The sequence below is a fragment of the Oryctolagus cuniculus genome, chromosome 2, assembly GCF_051225735.1.
Source record: "Oryctolagus cuniculus isolate XC-2025 breed Fujian yellow rabbit chromosome 2, ASM5122573v1, whole genome shotgun sequence".
NCBI classification, from domain to species: Eukaryota; Metazoa; Chordata; class Mammalia; order Lagomorpha; family Leporidae; genus Oryctolagus; species Oryctolagus cuniculus.
In genome coordinates this window covers 48,043,828-48,067,631 of record NC_142868.1, presented here as the reverse complement: position 1 = coordinate 48,067,631, position 23,804 = coordinate 48,043,828, and the positions used below count along the sequence as shown (strand labels likewise).

At 39.2% G+C, this 23,804-nt stretch overlaps 1 protein-coding gene across 8 annotated transcripts in view; it reads left to right on the top strand.

Moving 5' to 3' along the window:
- The window catches only part of PPP2R2A (protein phosphatase 2 regulatory subunit Balpha), an 85,041-nt gene extending 61,586 nt beyond the window's left edge, over window positions 1-23,455 (top strand). For 4 of the 8 annotated variants that reach the window (XM_070067917.2, XM_070067915.2, XM_070067916.1 and 1 more), the window contains 7 exons: window positions 6,505-6,670; window positions 13,189-13,301; window positions 14,575-14,752; window positions 15,886-16,050; window positions 16,902-17,071; window positions 18,966-19,057; window positions 22,456-23,455. In XM_070067917.2, coding sequence (XP_069924018.1) covers window positions 14,593-14,752; window positions 15,886-16,050; window positions 16,902-17,071; window positions 18,966-19,057; window positions 22,456-22,735 — 867 coding nt within the window. In that variant the 5' untranslated portion in view covers window positions 6,505-6,670; window positions 13,189-13,301; window positions 14,575-14,592 and the 3' untranslated portion in view covers window positions 22,736-23,455. The remainder of the gene's footprint in view (window positions 1-6,504; window positions 6,671-13,188; window positions 13,302-14,574; window positions 14,753-15,885; window positions 16,051-16,901; window positions 17,072-18,965; window positions 19,058-22,455) is intronic. The other 4 variants (XM_070067918.2, XM_070067920.2, XM_070067921.1 and 1 more) reach the window with 2 other exon arrangements.
- The last annotated feature ends 349 nt before the right edge of the window (window positions 23,456-23,804 follow it).

Here is a 23,804-nt window from a genome sequence, read left to right as displayed (position 1 = left end):
CAATTCCTACCCCTATATTTTTAATTTTTTTGAGGATACTTGATAATTTATACTATAGTGCCTGTATGGTTTGCATGTTGTATTTTTTTAAATGTTTAAATATATATAGAAAAATGCAGAAGGTACCAGCAAATAATTACAAACATGTAGAATAAAAAAACAAGTTCCTACCATCCCCAAGCCCTTCTCTTTCTCCTCCTTCCTGTTAGGAGCCTGTGTTTCAATTTGGCTAATAATGGTTTTAGAAATTTTATTAAATGGCATCATACAGTAAGTGTTTTTGTGTCTTAGTAGTATATAGATACAATTTGATCATTTTCATTGATATATTATTATGTAGTACTACTTTGCCACTATGTATCCATGCTGTTGTAGAAGGCAAACATTTTGGTTGTTTCAGATTGTGGCTTTTAATAATACTTTTAATGTAGAAGCAACCCCAATGTCTATGATGGGTAAATGGATCAACAAAATATGGCATATCTATATAATGATTATCTATATTTTAAAAGGAAATCCTGTCACATTCTACAACATGGATGAACCTAAAGGACATTATGTTTTGTGATGTCAGAACAAACATTATACTGTTTATAATCAAATACTGTTTATAATAATACTGTTATAGGGTCTGGTGCTGTGGCTTAGCAGGTAAAGCTTCCCTCTGCAGTGCTGGAATCCTATATGGGCACCAGTTTGAGTCCCAGCTGTTCCACTTCCGTTCCAGCTCTCTGCTGTGGCCTGGGAAAGCAATGCAAGATGGCCCAAGTCCTTGAGCCCTTGCACCCATTTGAGAGACCTGGAAGAAGCTCCTGGCTCCTGGCTTCGGATTGGCACAGCTCTGGCCATTGGGGCCATCTTGAGAGTGAACCAGCAGATGGAGGTTCTCTCTCTCTCTCTCTCTCTCTCTCTCTCTCTGCCTCTGCCTCTGCCTCTGCCTCTGCCTCTCTGTAACTCTGCCTTTCAAATAAATAAATCTTTTAAAAAAATAATAGTACTGCTATGAACATTCTTGATCATAATTTTATTTTGTGCACATAATCATGGATGCAATTATTGTATCCTGAGGTAGACATTCAGTTTTAGTAAATACCACAGTAAAAAAAAATGAATTTTGTAAATATTTATTCTCATGGACAGTATAATGAATTATATTACTGTTTCACATATTATTGCTAGTACTTTGTGTTAAAAGTATTTATCAACTTCAAGTATTTTGGGGGAATGAGTGAATTTTTTAAAAGATTTATTTTTTAAAGACACAGTTACGACAGAGTGGGTGGTAAACAGAGATCTTCTGTCCACTGGTTCATTCCCCAGATGGCTGCAGTGGCTGGAGCTGGGCCGATCAGGAGCCAGGAGCCAGGAGCTGCTTTTTGGGTCTCCCACAAGGGTGCAGGGGCCCAAGCACTTGGGTCATCTTCAACTGCTTTCCAAGGCACATTAGCAGGCTGCTCTGGAAGCAGTGCATCCAAGACTCAAACAAGTACCTTTATGGGACACCAGCACTGCAGACAGCAGCTTTGCCCACTACACCATAGCACCAGCTCCATGAGTAAATCTTACTATGACTTAATTTGTATTTTCTTGATTAAGGTTGAGCTTCTTTTGTTGTTGATTGGCTGTTTGCATATTGTCTTTTGTGAAGTTCCTAATAAAATCCCCTACAATTTTCCCTCTGGGTTGTCATTTTCCTTGTTGTTTTGTAGAGTTTCTTTACACTTCTTGCATTAATAAACAAAAATTTGGTTACACAGGTGGGAAATGTCTTCCATTCTTTGAAATACTTTTTAAACAGGAGGGTGTTTCCATTATTCTTTAGAATATCACTGCCTAATACAGTAGGAGACCCTAGTTCTATATGGTTATTTAGAGTTAAATTAATTAAAGGTAAGTAAAATTATAAATTCCCTTGCTTCATCACAGTAACCACATTCTAGGTGCTTACTATGTGGTTAGTAGCAACCCTATTGGAAAATAAAGATAGATTATGTCCATAATTGCAGAAAAGTTCCACTGGACAGTGTTGTCCTAGAACCTCATTATTGTAACTTCACATTTATATCTCTGATTGACCTGCAGTTGATTTACATGAGTGGTTTAAGGTAGAAGTTAAGCTTTATTTTATTTTGTATGATTAGCCCATGGACCTATCATTTAGTGAAAGGACTATCCTTTCCCCTTGGCACAGCATGGCTAGTGTCCAGTGTTGTCATAATTCAGGGCTATTTTTATACCATCTATTCAGTTTCATTGATATGTTTATCCTTTTGCCAGTACTACTCTCTGTCTTCATTACTTTGCTTTAAGATTTGGATGTGATATAGAATCCTTATGGATTCTGTTTGCATCTGTTTTGAACATGTAAAAATCTAATTTTGTACACAGTGATTTTGATATATGTTAGGTGTGTCCGTGTTTATTTCAGAGCTGAATTCTTGCTTCTTCAGGTTTACTTTAGGTTTAATTAATTTATTTTAAAGGCATAGAAACAGACAAACAGACTTCTATATGCTGTGGTTTATTTCTGGGCCAGGCTGAGGACAGGAGCCAGGAACTCAGTCTACATCTCCCACCTAGGTTGTAGGGACCTAACTAATTGAGCTGTCATTTGATGCTTGCCAGGGTGTGCATCAGCAGCAAGCTGAATTCAGGAGTGGTACCTGGACTCAAATCCAGGTACTCTGATATGGGATGTGAGCATCTCAAATAGCACTTTTTTTTTTTTTTTATGATTTATTTATTTAGGCCAGCGCCGTGGTTCAATAGGCTAATCCTCTGCCTGCAGCGCCAGCACACGGGGTTCTAGAGCTGGGCCGATCTGAAGCCAGAAGCCAGGAGTTTCCTCTAGATCTCCCACACTGGTACAGGGGTTCAAGCACTTGGATCATTGTACACTAGCTTCCCAGGCTGTAGCAGAGAACTGGATTGGAAGTGGGGCAGCTTGGTCTTGAACCAGCGCCCATATGGGATACTAGCACTGCAGGCAGCAGCTTTACCCTCTACATCTCAGCACCAGCCCCTCCCCCGCATTGGCATCTTAACCATTAGTTCAGACCAGATCCCCCCGCCGCCCCCCCCCCGCCATTAAGTCATTTTGTTGTTACTATTTATTTAAGTCTTTATTGGATGTCTGTAATGTGCCAAACACTGTTTCAGGTGTTGTAGATAAAACACTTCTCAATTTATTACAAAAAATTTTATGTAAATAGATTGTATGATGGAAGAAAATATATTCTCATGGTGGTTATAAAGACAAGCTGAGAAAAAGAGAAGAAAAACGGCAAGAAAACCCAAGTAGGAAGCACTAAAAAAGGTGTCAGAATCCTTTTATAAGTATAGGAGAGTTTCTAAAACAAAAACAAAGCCTTCTGGGCCAGCGCCGTGGCTCACTTGGTTAGTCCTCTGTCTATGGCACCGCCATCCCATTTGGGTGAAAGGTTCTAGTCCCGGCTGTTCCTCTTCCAGTCCAGCTCTCTGCTGTGGCCTGGGAGGGCAGTCAGTGGAAAATGGCCCAAGTGCTGGGGCCCCTGCACCCGGGTGGGAGACCAGGAGGAAGCACCTGGCTCCCGGCTTCGGATTGGTGCAGCGCTGGCCGTAGCAGGCATTTGGGGAGTGAACCAACGCAAGGAAGACCTTTTTCTCTGTCTCTCTGTCTCTGTCTCTTTCTCTCTCTCTCTCTCACTCACTGTTTATAACTCTACTTGTCAAATAAATATAAAAAAGAAAAGCCTTCTTTGACTTCAATTCTCATTTGAGTGACACAGTGTTGAAGGCATGGAATTCTCAGACTTGGCCACACACTTCCTGCAGAGAGAACTGTGCTGTCTTGTTTGTTATTATGTGACTGCTCCTCCCCAAGTTTGAGGAAGGTCCCACTGCCAGCTCACAGCTCAGCTCTCTGCAGCCCACTGTGGTTTACCACTCACATGTATTTGTTTTCTGTTAGTACTACTGTTGTCTCATGCCATTCTTTGTCCCATGGGTTTGTCTTTAAAAATTTCTTTAAAATTTGTCTTTAAAAATTTCTTTAAAATTTCAGTGAGATTTCAGGAGGGAGGGATGCTAATGCTTGTGTTCAATCCTGCATCTTTAACTTTTTAAGCCTAATTCTCCTAGTCATGCTTTTTCTCCCTGATGCAAGGAGATGGCACTTCTTGAAGTGCAATGAGACTGCTAAGACAACTCCATGATTGTGTTTTCAGATCTTGTAATAGATCATATGTGGACCGTGTTCTTGAGCATGATGTTCATGTTCTGTTGGAGGAAGTATTTTCATAGTTTTGTGCTTTTCCATGTTAATCATTAAATATGAGTTGAGTGAGTAGCCTGTCCTTGGCTCTTTATATTGCTTAACTAAATTGTATGGACCTTAATTTCTACTTTTAACTAAAGTTTTACATAGATAGTTATTTGAAGGCGGGGAATCTGTGTTAAGTCTGTACGCTCTAGGACTTAGTATACCATGAGTACTGAAGACTCTTGTTTAAACTTTAAATGAAAAGCCAAAGTTTAAAATCTGTCATTGCTACTAAAAATTAAACTGTTGTTTGATGCATTGTCTTTGTCTTGATATAATGATGAACCTGTGAGGCTGAATAATTTTAGGTAGAATATTTATGATATTTGTTCTAAAGTGAAATTTGAGTTATATATACATTTAATGTGTCAAAGTATCTAATTTGATATATGAATATAGTAAGAACAAGGATCAGAATTTGACTTCATTTCCTGCACTTCCCTGTTCTTTTGTATACTCTGCATTTTTAACATTGGCATACACACTAATAGGTGATACTGGTATCTGAGGGTTCGGATATAAATAAATAAATAATCCAGATCACAAGCTACTAGAAAAATTATGTACATACAAGATGATGCAGTTAAATTTCTTTTGATTTGGAGGAACATGATGGTCTGCTGTTATCAAGTAATTCTGGTACTTAAAAGAATTGACTGTGATACCCAATTGTACGTTTTTATTTAAACTACTTTTTTGTATATTCTTTTTTAACTAGACTTTTAATGCTTTTGATTTAGGTGTTTTAATTGTGTGATGATAGATCAGAGGGTGAAATTCTAAACATGATTTCAACTCTCACTTTTGCTGAGGTATTGTTAACTGAAATAGTTAACTAGTAATTTGTTTATGCCATAGCTTAAATAATATTTTTGGAAACAAGTCATCATCAGGTGTAATACTCAGAACAAGGGTGATTAGGGAGGGCAAGCAGTTGTTGATGAAGGTACGTGAGGATACTCTTGGGTAATGTTGAATGTGGACTTTATCAGATCTGGGTAACAGTGACTTTGGAGTGGGAGTAGGGGTCAAATGGAGTCATTTCATTCACCTGTTGTGAGAGTTTTTCATCAGTAAAATAATCAAAAGGCATTTTGAAAAGGAGAGAACTCTCTGTCCTCTCTCTCTCTCTCTACCTATCAAATAAAAAAAAGGGGGGGAGAGGAAAACATTGTCTTAAGTGATAGATTGGAAATTGACCTCCTAAAATGGGCAAAAAAAAAAAAAAAAAAGTTTGCCTCAGCCAGCTGTTTCTGAGCAAACTTCTTTAATCTTTACTTTTTAAAAGAACTTCCTTATTATGCACACTTGAACTCAAAAATTTTTTTAATCTGTGTGCCTATACTATTTACTATGTATTATAAATTGACCAGGTTTATCCATATTCTCTTTAAAATTTATTTAGTTTATTTGGAAGACAGAGAGACAAGAAGGAGCGCTCTCATCTGCCAGTTCACTCCTCTAATGCCTGCAACAGCCAGGGCTGTGCCAAGCCAAACTCAGGAACTCTTTTGGATTTCCCATGTGGATGGCAGGGTCTCAAGTAGTTGAGCTGTCACCCGGGATGTGCATTAGCAGACAGCTGGGATGGAGATTGGCGCTGGTATTAAAATCCAAGTACTCTGATATGAGATGGAGACACCAGGAGCTGCAGCTTAACTGATGAAGCAAACACCCATCTTAGATCCATATTTAATATTTTTTTAGTGAATAAAGTTTATTTATTGCTTTATTTCAACCTCCCTCCCTTCAAACTTTCTTATTTCTTGAAAACTTTTTTATTATTCATTTGGAAGGCAATTAGAGAGAGGGAGAGACAGAGATTTTTCATCCCACTAGTTCACTCCCCAAATGGCCACAATGGCCAGGGCTGTCCCAGACTGAAGCCAGGAGCCAGTAGCTTCCTCCAGTTCTCCCCATGGGGCCCAAGCACTTGGGCCATCTTGAGCTGTTTTCCCAGGTACATTAGTGGGAGAGCTGGATTGAAAGTGGAGCAGCAGTGTGATGCAGGCATCACATAGATTGTTTTTTTACCCGCTATACCACAGTGTCTGCTCCTCCTTGAAAACCTTTAAAGATAAATAATCTAATTATATGTAAAGGGCCCCTAATAGGCTGCCAGAGTTCACAGGGTTAATTGATCACATTTGGTTTCTCTGAAATATTTCTCAACAGTGGTCCAAATATGTTTGTTTCCATTTTAGAACAAAATCCAGTCTCATAGCAGAGGAGAATACAATGTTTACAGCACCTTCCAGAGCCATGAACCAGAGTTTGACTACTTGAAAAGTTTAGAAATAGAAGAAAAGATCAACAAAATTAGGTGGTTACCCCAGAAAAATGCTGCTCAGTTTCTATTGTCTACCAATGGTAAGTGTACATTTTCTCCTTTCATGTACCAACTATGTACACATTTCCTATTGGGAATATTCTCCTCTTTTCAAAGAGCAATTAGTTAGCCATCTCTGTGAACAGACATCATTAGGAAAGTTTTTTTCCCCTTGTACAAAATGTGAATTCTTTCATTCTCACATGCAGTTTTTAGAATTCCAATACTAGGCCGGCGCCGCGAATCCTCCGCCTGTGGTGCTGGCACACCAGGTTCTAGTCCCGGTCGGAGCGCCGGATTCTGTCCTGGTTGCCCCTCTTCCAGGCCAGCTCTCTGCTATGGCCCGGGAATGCAGTGAAGGATGGTCCAAGTCCTTGGGCCCTGCGCCCCATGGGAAACCAGGAGAAGCATCTGGCTCCTGGCTTCGGATCAGTGCGGTGCGCCGGCCGAAGCGGCCATTGAGGGGTGAACCAACGGCAAAAGGATGACCTTTCTCTCTCACTATCCACTCTTCTTGTCCAAAAAAAAAAAAAAAAATATTCCAATACCAGTTTTTGTTGAGCACATGTTTACTTTGTAATGAAAAGGATGAGCTATTCCGTCACTGGATTTAGATTCTGTTTGTTACTTTCAGCCTGATAGCATTGGGTGGATTCCTAACACTTGGTTGAATTTTCTTCATTAGCAAACTGATGATAGTAATGTCTGTCGTATAGTAGTATTCAGAGTATTGAATATGGCAGTTCTTTGCGTAAAATGCTCAATAAATGTTAATTTCTTTTCCTCTTTTTTAAGTGTACTGAACCTCTACAGAGAGTATTTCAAATGGTAAATATAAAATACTCTGTCAAAGTAAGGTTTCCCATTCCAGGATAGTCTCCAATAGAACACTCTTCATTCTTCCCTCCAACCCTCCTACCCTTCCCTTTTAAGATTTATTTGACAAGCACAGTGAGAGAGAAGTTGACTGAAATCTTCCATTCACTGGTTCTCTCTTCAAATGGCTGGGGGGGTCAGGGCTGATTAAGACTGAAGCCAGGAGTCTGGAACTCCATCTTGGTCTCTCATTTGGGTGGCAGGGGCCCCAATCCTCCACTGCCTTCCCAGGCACGTTACCAGGGAGCTGGATTGAAGCAGAGCAGCCAGAACTCAAACTGACACTAGAAACGAAACACCAATGTCATAGACCACAGCTAACCTGCTGCCCTACAAATACCAACTCCCAAACTCTTAGTTCTTGATCCTCATTAGCATATTACCCTCTTGCGGCAAGCCATTTGTGTAGAGGAAAGTTCTCATATTGTTTTACTTGTCCAGGGAAAGTTATTAAGTGGAGATTAGAATGGTAAGAGTTGGATGGTTTCTTTTGGTTCTTCTGATTCTTTTTTTTTTTTTCCTGCTGTATGTTGTCAGGACCTGGTTTACCTTTGGGACCTCAGTTCTAAAGAGAAACGTTAAGAGAGATTTAGGGCTTACTTGAGATGCTGTGTAGTGATGGTCTGTACAGATTTAGATTGAAACTTTTTGAAGCTGACACAAGGGTTGGGGAGAAACATCTGATATTATCTCATCCCCTTACTATTAATAAGACAATTCCAGGGGCTGGCACTGTAATGCAGCATGTTGAACTGCTGCGTGCAGCACTTGCATCTCACATGGGCACCAATTCAAGTCCTGGCTTCCCCACTTCCGACTAGCTCTCTGCTAATGCACCTGGAAAGAAGCAGAATATGGCACAAGTGCTTGGGCCCCTACCACCCATGTTGGAGACCTCTCCTGGATTTGGCATGGCCCAACCCTGGCTGTTGCAGCCATTTGGGGAGTGAACCAACAGATGGAAAATCAGTCAATCTCTCTCTCTCTCTCTCTCTCTCTCTCTCTCTCCCTCTCCCTCTCCCTCCCTCCCTCCCTCCCTCCCTCCCTTCCTCCCTCTCCCCTTTTAAATAAAATGAATCTTTAAAAAAAAAAAGGAATTACAACTTTACTATTTGCAAAATATGCACTAGGATGCACTAGGGTGACTTCTGGGGTGATATGGTAAAAGATACCGAGTACTCCATCATTCAGCTTATGCCTCGTAGTCACTATGTTCAGTTCCTATAAATGCAGTCTACAGAATACCACTCCGATACCATATGTATTTTTCTCTTAGGAGAGGTGCCAGTGTTTCTGATCGCCAAAGTTCTTTCCAACCAGCACTTGAAATGTGTAACCCTTGCCTCTTTTTTTTTTTTTTTTTTACATAAACTGCATTCCCCTCTCTCTTCCTTTCTTAAAAAAAAAAAAATACACTGAACTATATAACTCATTAAAGTCTGAAATTCACAGCATCATGGATGGGTGAACTGTGTGTGTTTCTGTCATTTAGTGGCTTCTAATCTTGGTTCAGGTTTAATTTATACAGAAAACTAAGTTAAATTCAAACAGCACTCAGTTATTTTCTTTGTTATTAAATAATACATAATTGTGCCATTTATATAATTTCTAGTTTTAGAAGTAGATGTCCCTGGGATGAATAATGTTAATATATTTCAGGTAATTAGAATATTTGTTCCTAATGATTGTGACAGATCATTTTTATAGGCTAAATTGTCTTTTTATAAGGGAACTTTTTTTTTTAAAGATTTATTTATTTATTTGAAAGAGTTACACAGAGAGAGAAGGAGAGGCAGAGAGAGAGAGGTCTTCCATCCGTTGGTTCATTCCCCAATTGGCTACAACGGCTGGAGCTGCGCCGATCGAAAGCCAGGAGCCAGGAGCTTCCTCCAGGTCTCCCATGTGGGGGTGTAGGGGTCCAAGGACTTGGGCCATCTTCCACTGCTTTCCCAGGGCATAACAGAGAGCTGGATTGGAAGAGGAGCAGCCAGTATGCAAACTGGCGCCCATGTGGGATGCCAGCACTGCAGGTGGCTTTTTTTTGGGGGGGGGGGTGCAGGAAGAGTGGACAGAGAGAAAGGTCTTCCTTTACCTTTGGTTCACCTTCCAATGGCTGCTGCGGCTGGCGCGTCGCGCTGATCCGAAGCCAGGAGCCACGTACTTCTCCTGGTCTCCCATGCGGGTGCAGGGCCCAAGCACTTGGGCCATCTTCCACTGCACTCCCAGGCCATAGCAGAGAGCTGGCCTGGAAGAGGGGCAACCGGGAAAGACTACGGCGCCCTGACCGGGACTAGAACCCAGTGTGCCGGCACTGCGATTAGCCTGTTGAGCCGTGGCGCCGGCCAAGGTGGCGGCTTTATCTGCTGCACCACAGCACCAGCCCCAAAGGGGGACTTTTTTTTAAGATGTAGACTGAAGTACAGAGAATGATAATGAAGTTGCATGTGCCAGTCACCAAATTTCAGCAGTTCTTAGTTCATGGCCAGTTTCTTTCTCAGGTACTTCTTTCCCTCCGCAGTGTGCTGAGGCTCAGCATGGATTAAATCTTATCTTCAGTTCTGTTTATATCCATGAGATTCTTCCTTGGAGCCTTCTACATGTTCCTCTGGCAACTTCGTATCACCAGAAATAAAACACAACTAACAAGGGAATGTGTTTGTGTGCATGCTAATCAGTGCTTAAAAATAGGCCCCAGAATGAAAACCTGGGAATTTTATGGATGATTGTGTTTGAGTATGATGAAAAAGAGGAAAGGATAGGAGGAATAGGATTTAAGCTGTATCTGAAAGCTTTTTGTAAAAACAGCAATTTGAGAAAAACATCAAAAAAATCTGTTAAATCTGAGTAACATCTTCTGTTATCTTGTGTAGTTTTCTCTGTGATGACCCTAGCATTATACAATAGTACTCTCCTCTCCCCCCACTCAGAAGTAATGATACCCATAAAAAAAGATTAGAGTCTGCGACTTTGGAAGAATGTTTTAAAATGGTACCAAACTTTGTAGATTTGACCATTTTCACTTACTTTCTTCTTTTAAGATTTATTTATTTATTGAAAGGCAGAGTTACAGAGAGGCATAGGCAGAGAGGTCTTCCATCTGCTGGTTCACTCCCCAAATGGCCGCAATAGCCGGAGCTGTGCTGATCCAAAGCCAGGAGCCTGGGTTCTGGGTTTCCCTGTGGGTGCAGGGGCCCAAGCACTTGGGCCATCTTCTACTGCTTTCCCAGGCCATAGCAGAGAGCTGGATCAGAAGTGGAGTAGCCAGGACTGGAACTGGCGCCAAATGGGATGCTAGTACTACAGGCAGCAGCTTTACCTGCTACACCACAGTGCCGGCCCCTTTATTTTTTTCTTTACACTAACTTCCGGTGATCATTATAAACTACAGCTTCTCAGATTTTTTTATTCAAATTTTTTTATTATGTGACTTCATAGTCACATTTTTTACATCATCAGTTCTGAAATGTTTTTATTCTTTTTAATCTTTTGCCTTTCTCTGGATTTTTGCTAATTCATCCACATTAAAAAAAAATGTCAAACTAACCTGTTGACCGTGAGTTCTGAATACATGAATATTACAGTTTCTTAATAAATTGTTGGTTTTAGCAGCTTGTTGATAAAATAGTTGTTTAGGTCTTATGTAAATCTGCATTCCCACAAGAGAGACTTTGGTAACATTGTTTTCTCTGTTACAACTTTATGCTGGAGTCAGAAAGACAAAGGAACATGTGGACTTGTGGAACACTTGAGCTGAGCTATTAGTGTTGAAAATACAGGGAAATAGCACAGAGCAACAAGTTTGGAAGGAAGAGATCTCATTGAGAGTCTAATAATCCCTTGCCCTGAAAAGTGTATATATGAGGCTGGCGCTGTGGTGTACCGGGTAAGGCCACCGCCTATAGTGCCAGCATCCCATATGGGCATTGGTTTGGGTCCCAGCTGTTCCACTTCTGATCCGGCTCTCTGCTGTGGCCTGGGAAAGCAGTGGAAGATGCCCTAAGCCCTAGGGCCCCTGCATCCACATGGGAGACCTGCAGGAAGCTCCTAGCTCCTGGCTTCAAATCGGCGCAGCTCCGGCCATTGTGGCCAACTGGGGAGTGAACCAGCAGATGGAAGACCCCCCCCCCCTTCCCTCCTTCCCTCCCTCCATCCCTCTGTCCCTGCCTCTGCCTCTGCCTCTCCTCTCTCTCTATGTAACTCTGACTTTCAAATAAATAAACCATAAAAACAGTATATATTTACATAGTCTTGTGTACAATTTTATGTACTTTGATTATTTTCATTTACCTCGTCCTAAGGACCAAAAGCTTCAGGTTAAAACAAAACAAAACAGAAAACCTCTGTAGAACATAAGGATTTCGAAATTTTTGTCATTTATTAAATTACTAATTTGTTTCTAATCTGCCTTGTCTTCAAGGTACTGCACTGAAATGATGTACTGTCATCGTACTTCTGTATCCTATGTTTATACTCTTGAAAAAAGTCTTTATCCTCCTGAGCCTCAAAATTTATCAAAATATTTTGTTTTTGGTTTAATGTGTTTTAATGTCCAATTTTTCAGGAATTTAAAAAAGAGTTCTTCCAGCATTACACTATTAGGAACCTCAAACTAAAATTGTCTTATTTGAAAGTTTGGTCACAATTTGAAATATTGTGATTTATTTATCTAATCCTTAATAGAAGTGATGAATTTAAACAAGACACAAAACAGCTAGGGGATGCATCACTTAACTGCTGGAATATTACACACATCATTACATAGGGTTTAGGAAAAAATAATAGATTACAAGTTGCAAGAGTTAGGAATCTTACTGGGTTTAGAGCTTCATATTTCAGAAAGGTATCCATTGAAATAACTCGTGTTCTTCTGTAAGAGAGAGATAGCCAGACATAAGGGGTCACTGGTATCTTGAGTTGCTTTGAACTACTTTATAAGATGACTAAAATTGTTAGACCTTCTTACTTGTGAAAGATTGGAATGTAATGATTTTATGTAAGATGCAATTTTAGTATCACACAGTATTAACTAAATGCATATGTGTCTAGGGTAATATAAACAATTGAATAAGCATATGTATGTAGATAAAGAAGCGAGATATGGCTGTAATTTGATTTGAGTATTACAAAGAGTACCATTAATGTTTAAATTTGTGATATCTGCACTGTATTTTTATGTGTATTTTTTTTTAAGACTTATTTATTTACTTGAAACTCAGAGTTACACAGAGAGAGAAGGAGAGACAGAGAGAGAGGTCTTCATCCGCTGGTTCACTCCTCAATTGGCTGCAATGGCCGGAGTTGCGCCGATCTGAAGCCAGGAGCCAGGAGCTTCTTCTGGGCCTCCCATGTGGGTGTAGGGACCCAAGGACTTGGGCCATCTTCCACTGCTTTCCTAGGCCATAGCATAGAGCTGGATTGGAAGTGGAGCATCTGGGACACGAACTGGCGCCCATATGGGATGCTGGCACTGCAGGCGGCAGCTTTACCTGCTATGCCACAGTGCTGGCCCCGTATTTACTTTTATTCACCCAGTAATAGGAAACTTCTAATTAAGCCAGTTAAGGAATTTTATAAGAAAATCCTTTTTGGAAAAATAATGAAAATCACGCGTTTAAAATGCCTTAAAATGTTTTTGTTCTATCATTGTTACTACTTTTTAAGAACTTTCTTTATTCTTCTCCAGATAAAACAATAAAATTATGGAAAATTAGTGAAAGGGACAAAAGACCAGAAGGGTATAACTTGAAAGAGGAAGATGGAAGATATAGAGATCCTACTACGGTTACTACACTACGAGTAAGTATATAAAAAATGGTTATAATTTTCATGAATAGTGATCTGTATTCTTATCATATAGGCTTAGATTCTGAGCAGAACCTGAATAGAAATAGAGTTAACCTACACCAACAATTCTGTAACCAGGTAGGACTTTGAATAATTCCCATTTAAATACAAAAATTGACATACATAGAGGCCCCACTGTAGCCAGGGCAGGACTAGAACTCAAAACAGAAGGCTGCTTTACACTACACACTCCCGCTCTCATAGTTGGAATGTCAGCTATTACAAGATTAAGCTTCAAGATTAATTCTATTTGGAGACCAAAAACTAGGGATGGGCCAAATTATACAATTGTAGCTAAAACTGTCCAGAATTAAATGCTATGGAATTATTTCCTATTTAGCCTTAAATTGCTGTGAACTGTAAGTACTTGTTAGCATTGTACTTCCTCAAGCAAATGATTTTGAACCAAGAAGAACTGCAAATTCTAATAGTATTGCTGCCAGTAAAAGAAGGTGAATTGTGGGACATCAGGTTAAGCTCCTTTTTGGGATGCCCATACCCCATATTGGTGTGCATGAATCAAATCTCACCTCCACTTCCTACCCAACCGCCTGCTAATTTGCACCCAGGTAGGCAGGTGATATAATTCTTGACTCCTGACTTCAACCTGGCCCAGCTCTTGCTGTTGCAGGCATTTGGAAAGTGAACCAGCAGAAACAAGATATCTATTATTTTCTCTCTGTTCTTTCAAATAAATTTAAAAAGTAAATAAACTTTAAGATAAATTGTCCAGGAGCCAGGCCGTGGTGCAGCAGCTTAAGCTGCCACCTGCAGTGCTGGCATCCCATATTGTTGCTGGTTCAAGTCCCCACTGCTCCACTTCTGGTCCAGCTTTCTGCTAATGCACCTGGGAAAAGCAGCAGAAGATGACCCAAGTATTTGGGCCCCTGCCACCCCCATGAGAGACCTAGAAGAAGCTCCTGTCACCTGTCTTCTGGCTGGCCCAGCCCTGGTTGTTGGCAGCCATTTGGGGGGAGCGAATCAGCAGATGGAAGATCACTCTCTCTCTAACTCTGCCTTTAAAAAAAAATTAAAGATATGTTCATTTTCTGCTGATTTGAACAATTTAAGGAGTCATCATCAGTTCATTTTTAAAGCTAATCTATGTAATATTGTACCATTCTTTGTCCTCTCAAAAATTACAGTAATGAAGTGTTCTGAGCCTTATGTGCTATTTGAAGCAGTGAACCTTTTGTAATTTATTTTTCATGTGTCTTATTGACAGGTGCCAGTCTTTAGGCCCATGGATCTAATGGTCGAGGCCAGTCCACGAAGAATATTTGCCAATGCTCATACATATCACATCAACTCAATTTCTATTAATAGTGATTATGAAACTTATTTATCTGCAGATGATTTGCGGATTAATCTTTGGCATCTGGAAATTACAGACAGGAGTTTTAGTATCCATTTGTTTTCTTGTTTGACGGCATACTGTGCTCATGTTGGATTTATTTTTGTCTCTTTAATGTATTTGATTGCTCCTTTGTATGGTATCTTAGTATGTACATAATTAAACACTATAGGAAAGTTATTTGATAAAGGATAAAGAGTATAATGTATTGATGTAAAAATTAAATTCATGAAATTTTAAGGAATTTGGTGATTTGGGTTTTTATAATTTAGTGTTGAAATTTTAACTAAGAGTAATATAAATTTAATTATAAAAATATTCTTAAGATTGGAAAAAATTCTTACAAAGCATGATGTAGGATAATATAAAATTGATAGAAATACTTCTTTGAACTTCATTTTTATTATTTATATTATCCTCCTGGAAATTTTCTGTCCATATACATGTTCATGATGTTAACATGTAATTGGATACATGTATATAATATATAAGTATACAAGTGCCTACAAATACTTGTTTTTTTTTTTTTAATTTCTTTAAAATTTAAAATAAATGTTAGGAACTTTTAGTAGTTAATATGTATATTTTTGAAAATTAAATTGTTATTCTACCATCAGTGTATGAAAGACTTATTTTCTTATGCCTTTGCTATGAAGCTTTTAATTTATCTGCAGATAAATTGTAGTTCATCAGAAAATTTTCTTCTTGCATTATGAGTAGATTTGAGTATCATGTTTACTAGCAATTTATATTTCTTTTTGTTCTTTTTCTAGCTTTCCCCACTGTATTTCTCTGTGTTGTGTGTATGTGTGGTTTAAGCACCTTTTGGTGTTAACTAGGTGTATTGTTTGTGATGCAGGTAGTTTCTCTTTTTTACCCTCTTGGGGTTTTTGTTTGTTTTGGGAATTCTGTTAATACTTTAAAGGCAAATTTATAAATAACTTGTGGGATTTGTATGCTACATAGCCAGAAAGATCTTTACATTCTAAAGTGATTTAAAATTTGCAGTATTTTAGAAGATTTATCACTTTAGCAGTAAATTTTTAACTCTCTCTAGGGTTTATACTCGAGTAGAATGTAATTCCAGATAATACTTGTGTCTGGATCTGTGAGCGGATTTTGAGAAATGTAAAATTACATTTGCTTTTCTAAGTGTAAATTCCTTAATAAAATGCTATCCAGATATTGTGGATATCAAACCTGCCAATATGGAAGAACTAACGGAAGTAATTACAGCAGCAGAATTCCATCCAAATAGCTGTAACACGTTTGTATACAGCAGCAGTAAAGGAACTATTCGGTTATGTGACATGAGGGCATCTGCCCTCTGTGATAGGCATTCTAAATGTAAGTATTTCACTTTTCTTTAAAACGATGACACAGTCTATTTGTATGAAACTAACCTCAGACATGATGACTATATTTACAGAGGTTTACAGATCTTAACTTTTATACATAGGGCCTCTTTTAACCTTTATTAAACTCCCTAACTCTTCTTGGGGCATCACATGTTACTCCACTGAAAGAACATAGTAAGGCTCTCCGGGGGCGTTTCTTTTGATTCCCAATGAATATATTTTTAATGGAGTGCTTATTTTTAGGAACTTGAGGTTGAGCTTTTCAACTTTATCTTCAAATAGAGCCATTCCTTTGCTTTCATTCCCTCCCCATTCCTTCCTTTTCCCCTCTATTTTGAGCTTCCTAGGAATATTTGGTTCAGAGGTTTTCTTGGCTTAAAAAAAGCATTTGAAAACCACTCGGTTAAAAAGTTAAGGGGTTGCAGTATTCTGTTTGTATTATTGAATGTTTTTAAAACTCATGAAAATTTGGTGTGTGTGTATTAACTGAAACAACTTTATGTGGCCACCAGAAAATAAAATTGAGGTATGATTTGGATGAGTAGGATAGTGTTCTTCTTGTGGTGGTAGAGGTCAAGTCAGTTAAGTCTTGCAAAGTTGAGTCTGCCAGCCAACCTGGGGCACTGAAGACAGAAGCCCCAGCAAGTCTGGTTTTTAACCACATGACTCTGAAGAAGCTTTGAGGGAAGTTAATTGTTACAGCCAGAGAGGTATTTTTCAGTTCTTTATTAGCCTGTCATTTTATCTTGCTCTTAGGAAGTTTGTGAGTGGCTGTTTAAGGAAATGCTTTGTCTAAGCCAGAATATTGTACACGTTGCCGTTTTTTTTGCTTGTTTTTAGTGTTTGAAGAACCAGAAGACCCCAGTAACAGGTCATTTTTTTCCGAAATCATCTCCTCTATATCTGATGTAAAATTCAGCCATAGTGGTCGATATATGATGACTAGAGACTATTTGTCAGTCAAAATTTGGGACTTAAATATGGAAAACAGGCCTGTGGAAACATACCAGGTATTTGCAGTTTTCTCATTCAATGAGCATGTACCCTCTTTCATGTTTATAAAGAAGAACTTTGTACTAGGTGTACAAAATATTTTTTGTACTCACTATTCTACAGTTTTCACTGTTAGACATTTCCCCTCAAAGATCCAAGAGTGTGTTGCTTTTCCATATGTTAAATTTTGTATAACTTAAAAGATTGTGTTGTCATTCAATTTGCTGTTAACATATGATTTGGCTGTCATTTGATTCAAGAGTGTCTTTATTTTCTGCTGCGGTGTACATTTAAGGCAGAGAGAAAAGAGCATTAAAAACCAGTAAGGTCCAGGCAGGATGAGAATTGGAGAGAATGGCAGGCCTGCTTAGAGATGTGCATGCTCTGATTGGAAGATGTGCAGTAATCACTGAAGTGGAGCTTCAGTCTGGCATGCTGAGTTGAGTGAGCTCATTACTGGCTTTCATCTGATAGCTATAGTCTTAACATTTAAAGAACAAGGGTTTGAAAACCTAGCAGATGGCTAGCAGAGTTGCCTACTTGATCAATTTTAGGATGTCAGTTGTGAATTCTCTTGTCTTTCAGCTATTACCATTATTCCCTGTTCTCTGCTTCAGAAATAGAAAAGGAGTGAAAAAGCACACAATTGTCACTGAGTGGGAACAGCAGGAAGTTGTGTTAGGCCCTAGATTGGTGTAGAGAACACTTCACCTAGCCTTAGGAGTATGCAGTTCAGTTTATAGGTGATATCTTCTTAATGTGTTAGTATCTCAATAAAATTAGAATGAAGTTTCTTTCGAATCTCCTGTGATAAGCATAAACCACTCAAGATTCTTTTTAATGTTATTTGGAATTTCAAAGTAAATGCTACATTGAAACAAAAGCAATGAGATAAAATTCTGCTTTGTTTTCAAAGTACATTTGTGTAACTGCCAAGATTGATACATCTCCAAGTTATTCTCACCACCAACCTGTTGCCATTGAGAATAGTTGACTGGAATCTTAGCTTTCTACCCTTCAATAGTTTGGTGAGAAACCTTGTACTGTGTGCATTCTTATTAATTTTTTTGTATTACATGTTCACATTCAATCCTAATTCCACATGAGTTGGAGTTCCTCTGTATTACCAATTTTCACCTGATGTCACATAGACACGGTCTGTTTCATTCTACTATAATTAAAGTGGACATCCAAAATTTTAGTTTAGGTTGTTTCATAAAGAATAGAGAATTCTCAGCTTTTTAAGGGGTACCTATTCTTTCCTAGCGTTACTTTTTAAGGATCTCTTTCAGTTAAAAGTAATAGTAAGATAAAGTACATTTCATTGACTGTTAACATTTTATAAGTAATATCAAGTGATGCTATAAATTTTTAATGGTGCCTACCAAGGGTGTCCATATAATTTATCACCCGGCCAGGGCATGGTCATGTTATGGAAAGTATATGCATTCAGTTAAAAGCACAGTCCTCAGTTAAATTATGCCCAGGAAATGGTATTCTGGAAGTTAGTAAGCATGGTATTCATAGTTTTATCAGCAGCTAAAAGACTTAAAACCAAGAAGTGATAGTCAAATGGTGCTGTAATTTTCTTTTATGAGGTGCATATCTGTACCTTCTAATTTTTTCCATCTTAAATGTTTTGTTCAGGCTTACAACGGGTTACATGTGCCATACTAAGAAGGGAATTTTTCCCTGTCATTTAGGAGGAAAATTTTGCAGCCTCTTTGAAAGGCACATTTCTGTTACTGAGAGGATTGAGACTTAATGAGAGAGGAGGACTGTGTTTACATATATTAAGCCCTTTTTTGTTGTAAAGATAAGGGCTTTTTAAAAATACTTCTCTAAATTAAGTAGATAAATGTGTTGAGGTAAGCTCAGGTATATATGTTACATATCTGTGTTTTTCCTCAGGTGCATGAGTACCTCAGAAGTAAGCTTTGTTCACTGTATGAAAATGACTGCATATTTGACAAATTTGAATGTTGTTGGAATGGATCTGACAGGTAATTGCTTTTAATTTAAACTTAGAGAAAAGGGGTTTATTATTGCATTCTTCCTGGTATGGTTGCCAGTCACAAAAAATAGGGCTTTTTCTTTGAGACTTATTTATTTGAAAAGCAGAGAGGGAAAGATTTTTCATTCACTTTTTTACTTCCCAGTGACCACAACAGCTAGGAAAGGGCTAGGCTGAAACCAGGAGCCTACAGCTCCGTCCCAGTCCCCCACATGGATGTCCGGGACCCAAGCACTTGGACCATCTTCTGTCTCCTTCCCAGGCTTGTTTGTGAGGAGCTGAATTGGAAGTGAAGGAGTCTAAACTTGACCTCACACTTCAGTGTGGGATATGGCCATCTCAAGCAGTGGTTTAATCTACTTTGCTGCAACACCTACTCCCGGCTGACTTTTTTTTAGGTTGACATAAATTAAAAGTCCTAACTTCATTTTTTCCTTCGAGATTCCTTGAAATAAATTTAATAATCTTAGTTTAGTATAGCAATACTGGTCCATAAAAGTGAAGCATTCTTTCACTAGCAGATAGGAGAATATGTAGAATTTATAGATTTTTAAGAATGTTTTAAGGACCAGATAAATCACATTGACATACCAACAATTTATTTTTTATTTTTATTTATTTATTTTTTTTTGACAGGCAGAGTGGATAGTGAGAGAGAGAGAGACAGAGAGAAAGGTCTTCCTTTTGCCGTTGGTTCACCCTCCAATGGCCTTCGCGACCAGCGCGCTGCGGCCGGCACACCGCGCTGATCCGATGGCAGGAGCCAGGAGCCAGGTGCTTTTCCTGGTCTCCCCATGGGGTGCAGGGCCCAAGCACCTGGGCCATCCTCCACTGCACTCCCTGGCCACAGCAGAGAGCTGGCCTGGAAGAGGGGCAACCGGGACAGAATCCGGCGCCCCGACCGGGACTAGAACCCGGTGTGCCGGCGCCGCTAGGCGGAGGATTAGCCTAGTGAGCCGCGGCGCCGGCCGACATACCAACAATTTAAATGGTGAAATTTTGGTTCAGTTACTATCCTATTGTTGAACTATTCTTAAAATATTTGGGCAGCAGATATATTTCACTTGTGTTACTATGCACCAGTTTTTGTAGATTTTTTTTTTAATATTTTTTTTACTTATTTAAGAGGTATAGTTACAGGTTCAGGAGCCCAAGTGCTTGGGCCATCTCTCTCTCTCTCTCTCTCTCTCTCTCTCTTTTTCTTTTTTAAGATTTATTAATTTATTTGAAAGAGTTACAGGCAGAGAGAGAAAGAAATCCTCCATCCACTGGTTCACTCTCCAGATGGCCACATTGGCCGGAGCTGCACCAGTCCGCAGCCAGGAGCTTCCTCTGGGTCTCCCACATGGGTGCAGTGGCCCAAGGACTTGGACCACTTTCCACTGTTTTCCCAGGCCATAGCAGAGAGCTGGATCAGAAGTGGAGCAGCTGGGACTCAAACTGGCATCCATGAGGGATGTCAGCGCTGCAGGTGACAGCTTTACCCACTATGTCACAACACTGGTCCCTGGGCCATCTTCTACTGCTTTCCCAGGCCTTAGCAGAGAGCTGGATTGGAAGAGGAGCACCCAGGACTAGATCGGTACCAGCTGCAGGCAGAGGATTAAACTACTGCACCACAGCACTGGTCCTCGGTTTTTCTAGATATTGACACCTTATGGAAGTAGTAATAAGTCTTTCTTTCAGTCTTTTAAATGTCAACATGTACCACTTACTATGTTCCGATAAAAAATAGTAAAAGAAAGCAGCATTTTGGAGTTCTTTTAAAACTACATTTAAAGTAGAGATGCTTACTTTATACAGTAGATTCATCCTGGTTTCATGATGTTATGTGTTCTAGAGGATATTAAAACTTGAAACATTTAACTTTTAAAAGTTTCAGCCATACATTGGTTCGGTTGCTCCTCTTCTGATCCAGCTGCCTGCTAACAGCCTGGGAAAGTGATGGAGGACGCGGCCCGGGTGCTTGAGCCCCTGCCCTCTCGTGGGAGACCTGGAGGAGGCTCTGACTATTGGCATCAGATTGGCCCAACTCTGACTGTTGCAGCCATTTGGGGAGGAAACCAGCGGATGAAAGAACCTCTGTCTCTCCCTCTCACTGTCTATAACTCTGCCTTTTAAATAAATAAATATTTTCTTAAAAAAAAAATGTTTCAGCGATAGACTAGGCATCCTAATCAAAACCTTACAGATTTACATAGTGAATCATTTTTAAGAAAATAAGAGTTTATTGTATGTAGGGACGTGTACCAATTTGAGTTTGGTTAAAAATTGTCTGTTGAGTAGATGAAAATCATTTGTTTTTAATAGATAACTTGTGTACATAATATACATAGTACAATAGTGATTTGAGCCATGTGGAAAGGAGATAGTAAATGGTAGTAGTACCAGTCAGGCCCTTCCTGAGTTATTAATGATTTTATTTTTGTCAAATTTGGTTGATGAGGCTGTTTTGTAAATATTGAGCAAATAAGACTGACAAGAAAGTGTCTTGGGCAGGCTAGGAATTTGGCACCCTTTTCAACTCACACTTATAAAAATACTTACTTAAAATGTTCTTAGTGGTACAAATTATTTTCTGTTAAAAAATATTACATGCTACTTTCTTAATAGTCTCAGGAATAGATTTTATTATAAGCATTCATAAAATGTGATTATCTGAACCAGGCCTTGGGACAAATTAAATAGCTTATAGTTTAAATTAGAAAGAATTAGTTTCTCCCTTCCTTCCTTTATTCATTTGAAAGTCTGAGCCACAAAGAGGGAGAGGCAGAGACAGGAAGAGAGAACTTTGTTGGTTCACTCCCCAATTGGCCACAGTGGCCAGGGCTGGGCCAATCTGAAGCCAGGAGCTTCATCCCGGTCTCCCACGTGTGTGCAAGGGCCCAAGGACTTGGGTCATCTTCCGCTGCCTTCCCAGGCTCATGAGCAGGGAACAGAAGTGGAGCAGCCGGGACTCGAAGTAGCACCCAAATGGGATGCTGGTACTCTGTGTGGCAGTTTTACCTGCTTTGCCAGAGCACTAGCCCCAGCATTGGTTTCTTAACAGCTGTTTCATGCAGTTTGGTTTTAGAATTGCATAGATGTTGCCTACAGCTGCAGAAAATGCAATCATGACAATTCACTTCTAAGACATTTTATTTGAGGGTACTGTTCAATTTTCTCTTGATAGTTTTGGTAGTCGTCTAAAGGAGTAATTGATAAAAAAAAAAAAAAAGTAAAATATCTCAGGTGTATTCCAGTCATTGAGTTGGTGTCAGCAGTCTTGTCTGTTAAAATCTGCTTTAAGTAGCTGTTTTCTGTGTAGTATCACGCTAGGTTTAATTGTTCTGCTAAAAACAATCTCTTGTTCCTTTGTTTGACTGAATGTTCTGTCTATTTTTACAGTGTTGTCATGACTGGATCTTATAATAATTTCTTCAGAATGTTTGACAGGAACACAAAACGAGACATAACCCTAGAAGCATCACGGGAAAACAATAAGCCTCGCACAGTGTTGAAGCCACGGAAAGTCTGTGCGAGTGGCAAGCGAAAGAAAGATGAAATAAGCGTTGACAGCCTAGACTTCAACAAGAAAATCCTTCATACAGCCTGGCACCCCAAGGAAAATATCATTGCTGTAGCTACCACAAACAATCTGTATATATTTCAAGACAAAGTGAATTAGTGTTGGCATTCCTAGCAGAGGAGCCCACTTCCTGCTTAGTTGAGATAGTTGAAATCTAGCATTCGTACCTATAAAAGAGAGAGGTCCATTGTGGTGCCCCTTTCCAGTGTTTGACAGTGTGCCATTTGACAACACATTTTTATATAGCTACATGGAGAAAGCTCTGTGGATTCATCACTGTGGTGTTCTCCATGTCTGCTAGCCATTTAGGTAAGGGTAGGGCACTTTTAATTTAAATGACTTCTTGCACCATCTTGCCTAATGGACTAGATTGGACTGTATCAACATTGATTTACTCCACTTTTTATGCCTTCCATTGTGATGATGTCAAACACAGTGAAAGCCTTCAGTCATGCTATGGGATTTAATTGTGTATCCTCATTACTGTATCATTGTGGGGTACACCCCTCCCTCCCCCTTTTTTAAATTAAATACAGCTCATTCTTACTGTGGCTTGTAGCATTCCTCCTCTCTGGCCTCCTGGACTCTTCCCCCTCATCTCTTTTACCTTTGCCCCCTCCACCCGACTTGGTGGTGGTATATTAAAAAAAGAACGAAAGCACACAAAATGAGTCAGTTTGGGGTTTAGTGGTAAAGGGGGTGTATGTTGCGAACAAATGTTTTAATAACAGTTGGCTGTAATCACTCCTTGCCATGTCTGGCACTGAAAATAAGGAAAAAAAAAACTACTACTGAATAAAAGTGACAAAGAATGGAGAATCTGGTTTTCTTTTTCTTTTTAATCTACCTCTTTAAGCCAGTATTTTGTGACATACCCTTTTGGACACCGTGAAATGAAATGGGTTTCCATTATTTTATTAGTATTTTTGTTAATTATTTTTATCAAGTGTTCTTTTACATGGAAAAGGAGGGGTATTGGTTCTGTATGAACATGTTTTAAATATATGTTGGTATTATTAAGGTTTTCATAATCTATAAATGCTACTAGAGACTTTTTACTGTAGTTATGAGGGTATTGGATACATTGTATCAACACTTAACTCATCTGTTAAATTGTTGTAAATGGGATCCAAATTTGTAGAACTTCATTTTAAAATGACTTTTTACA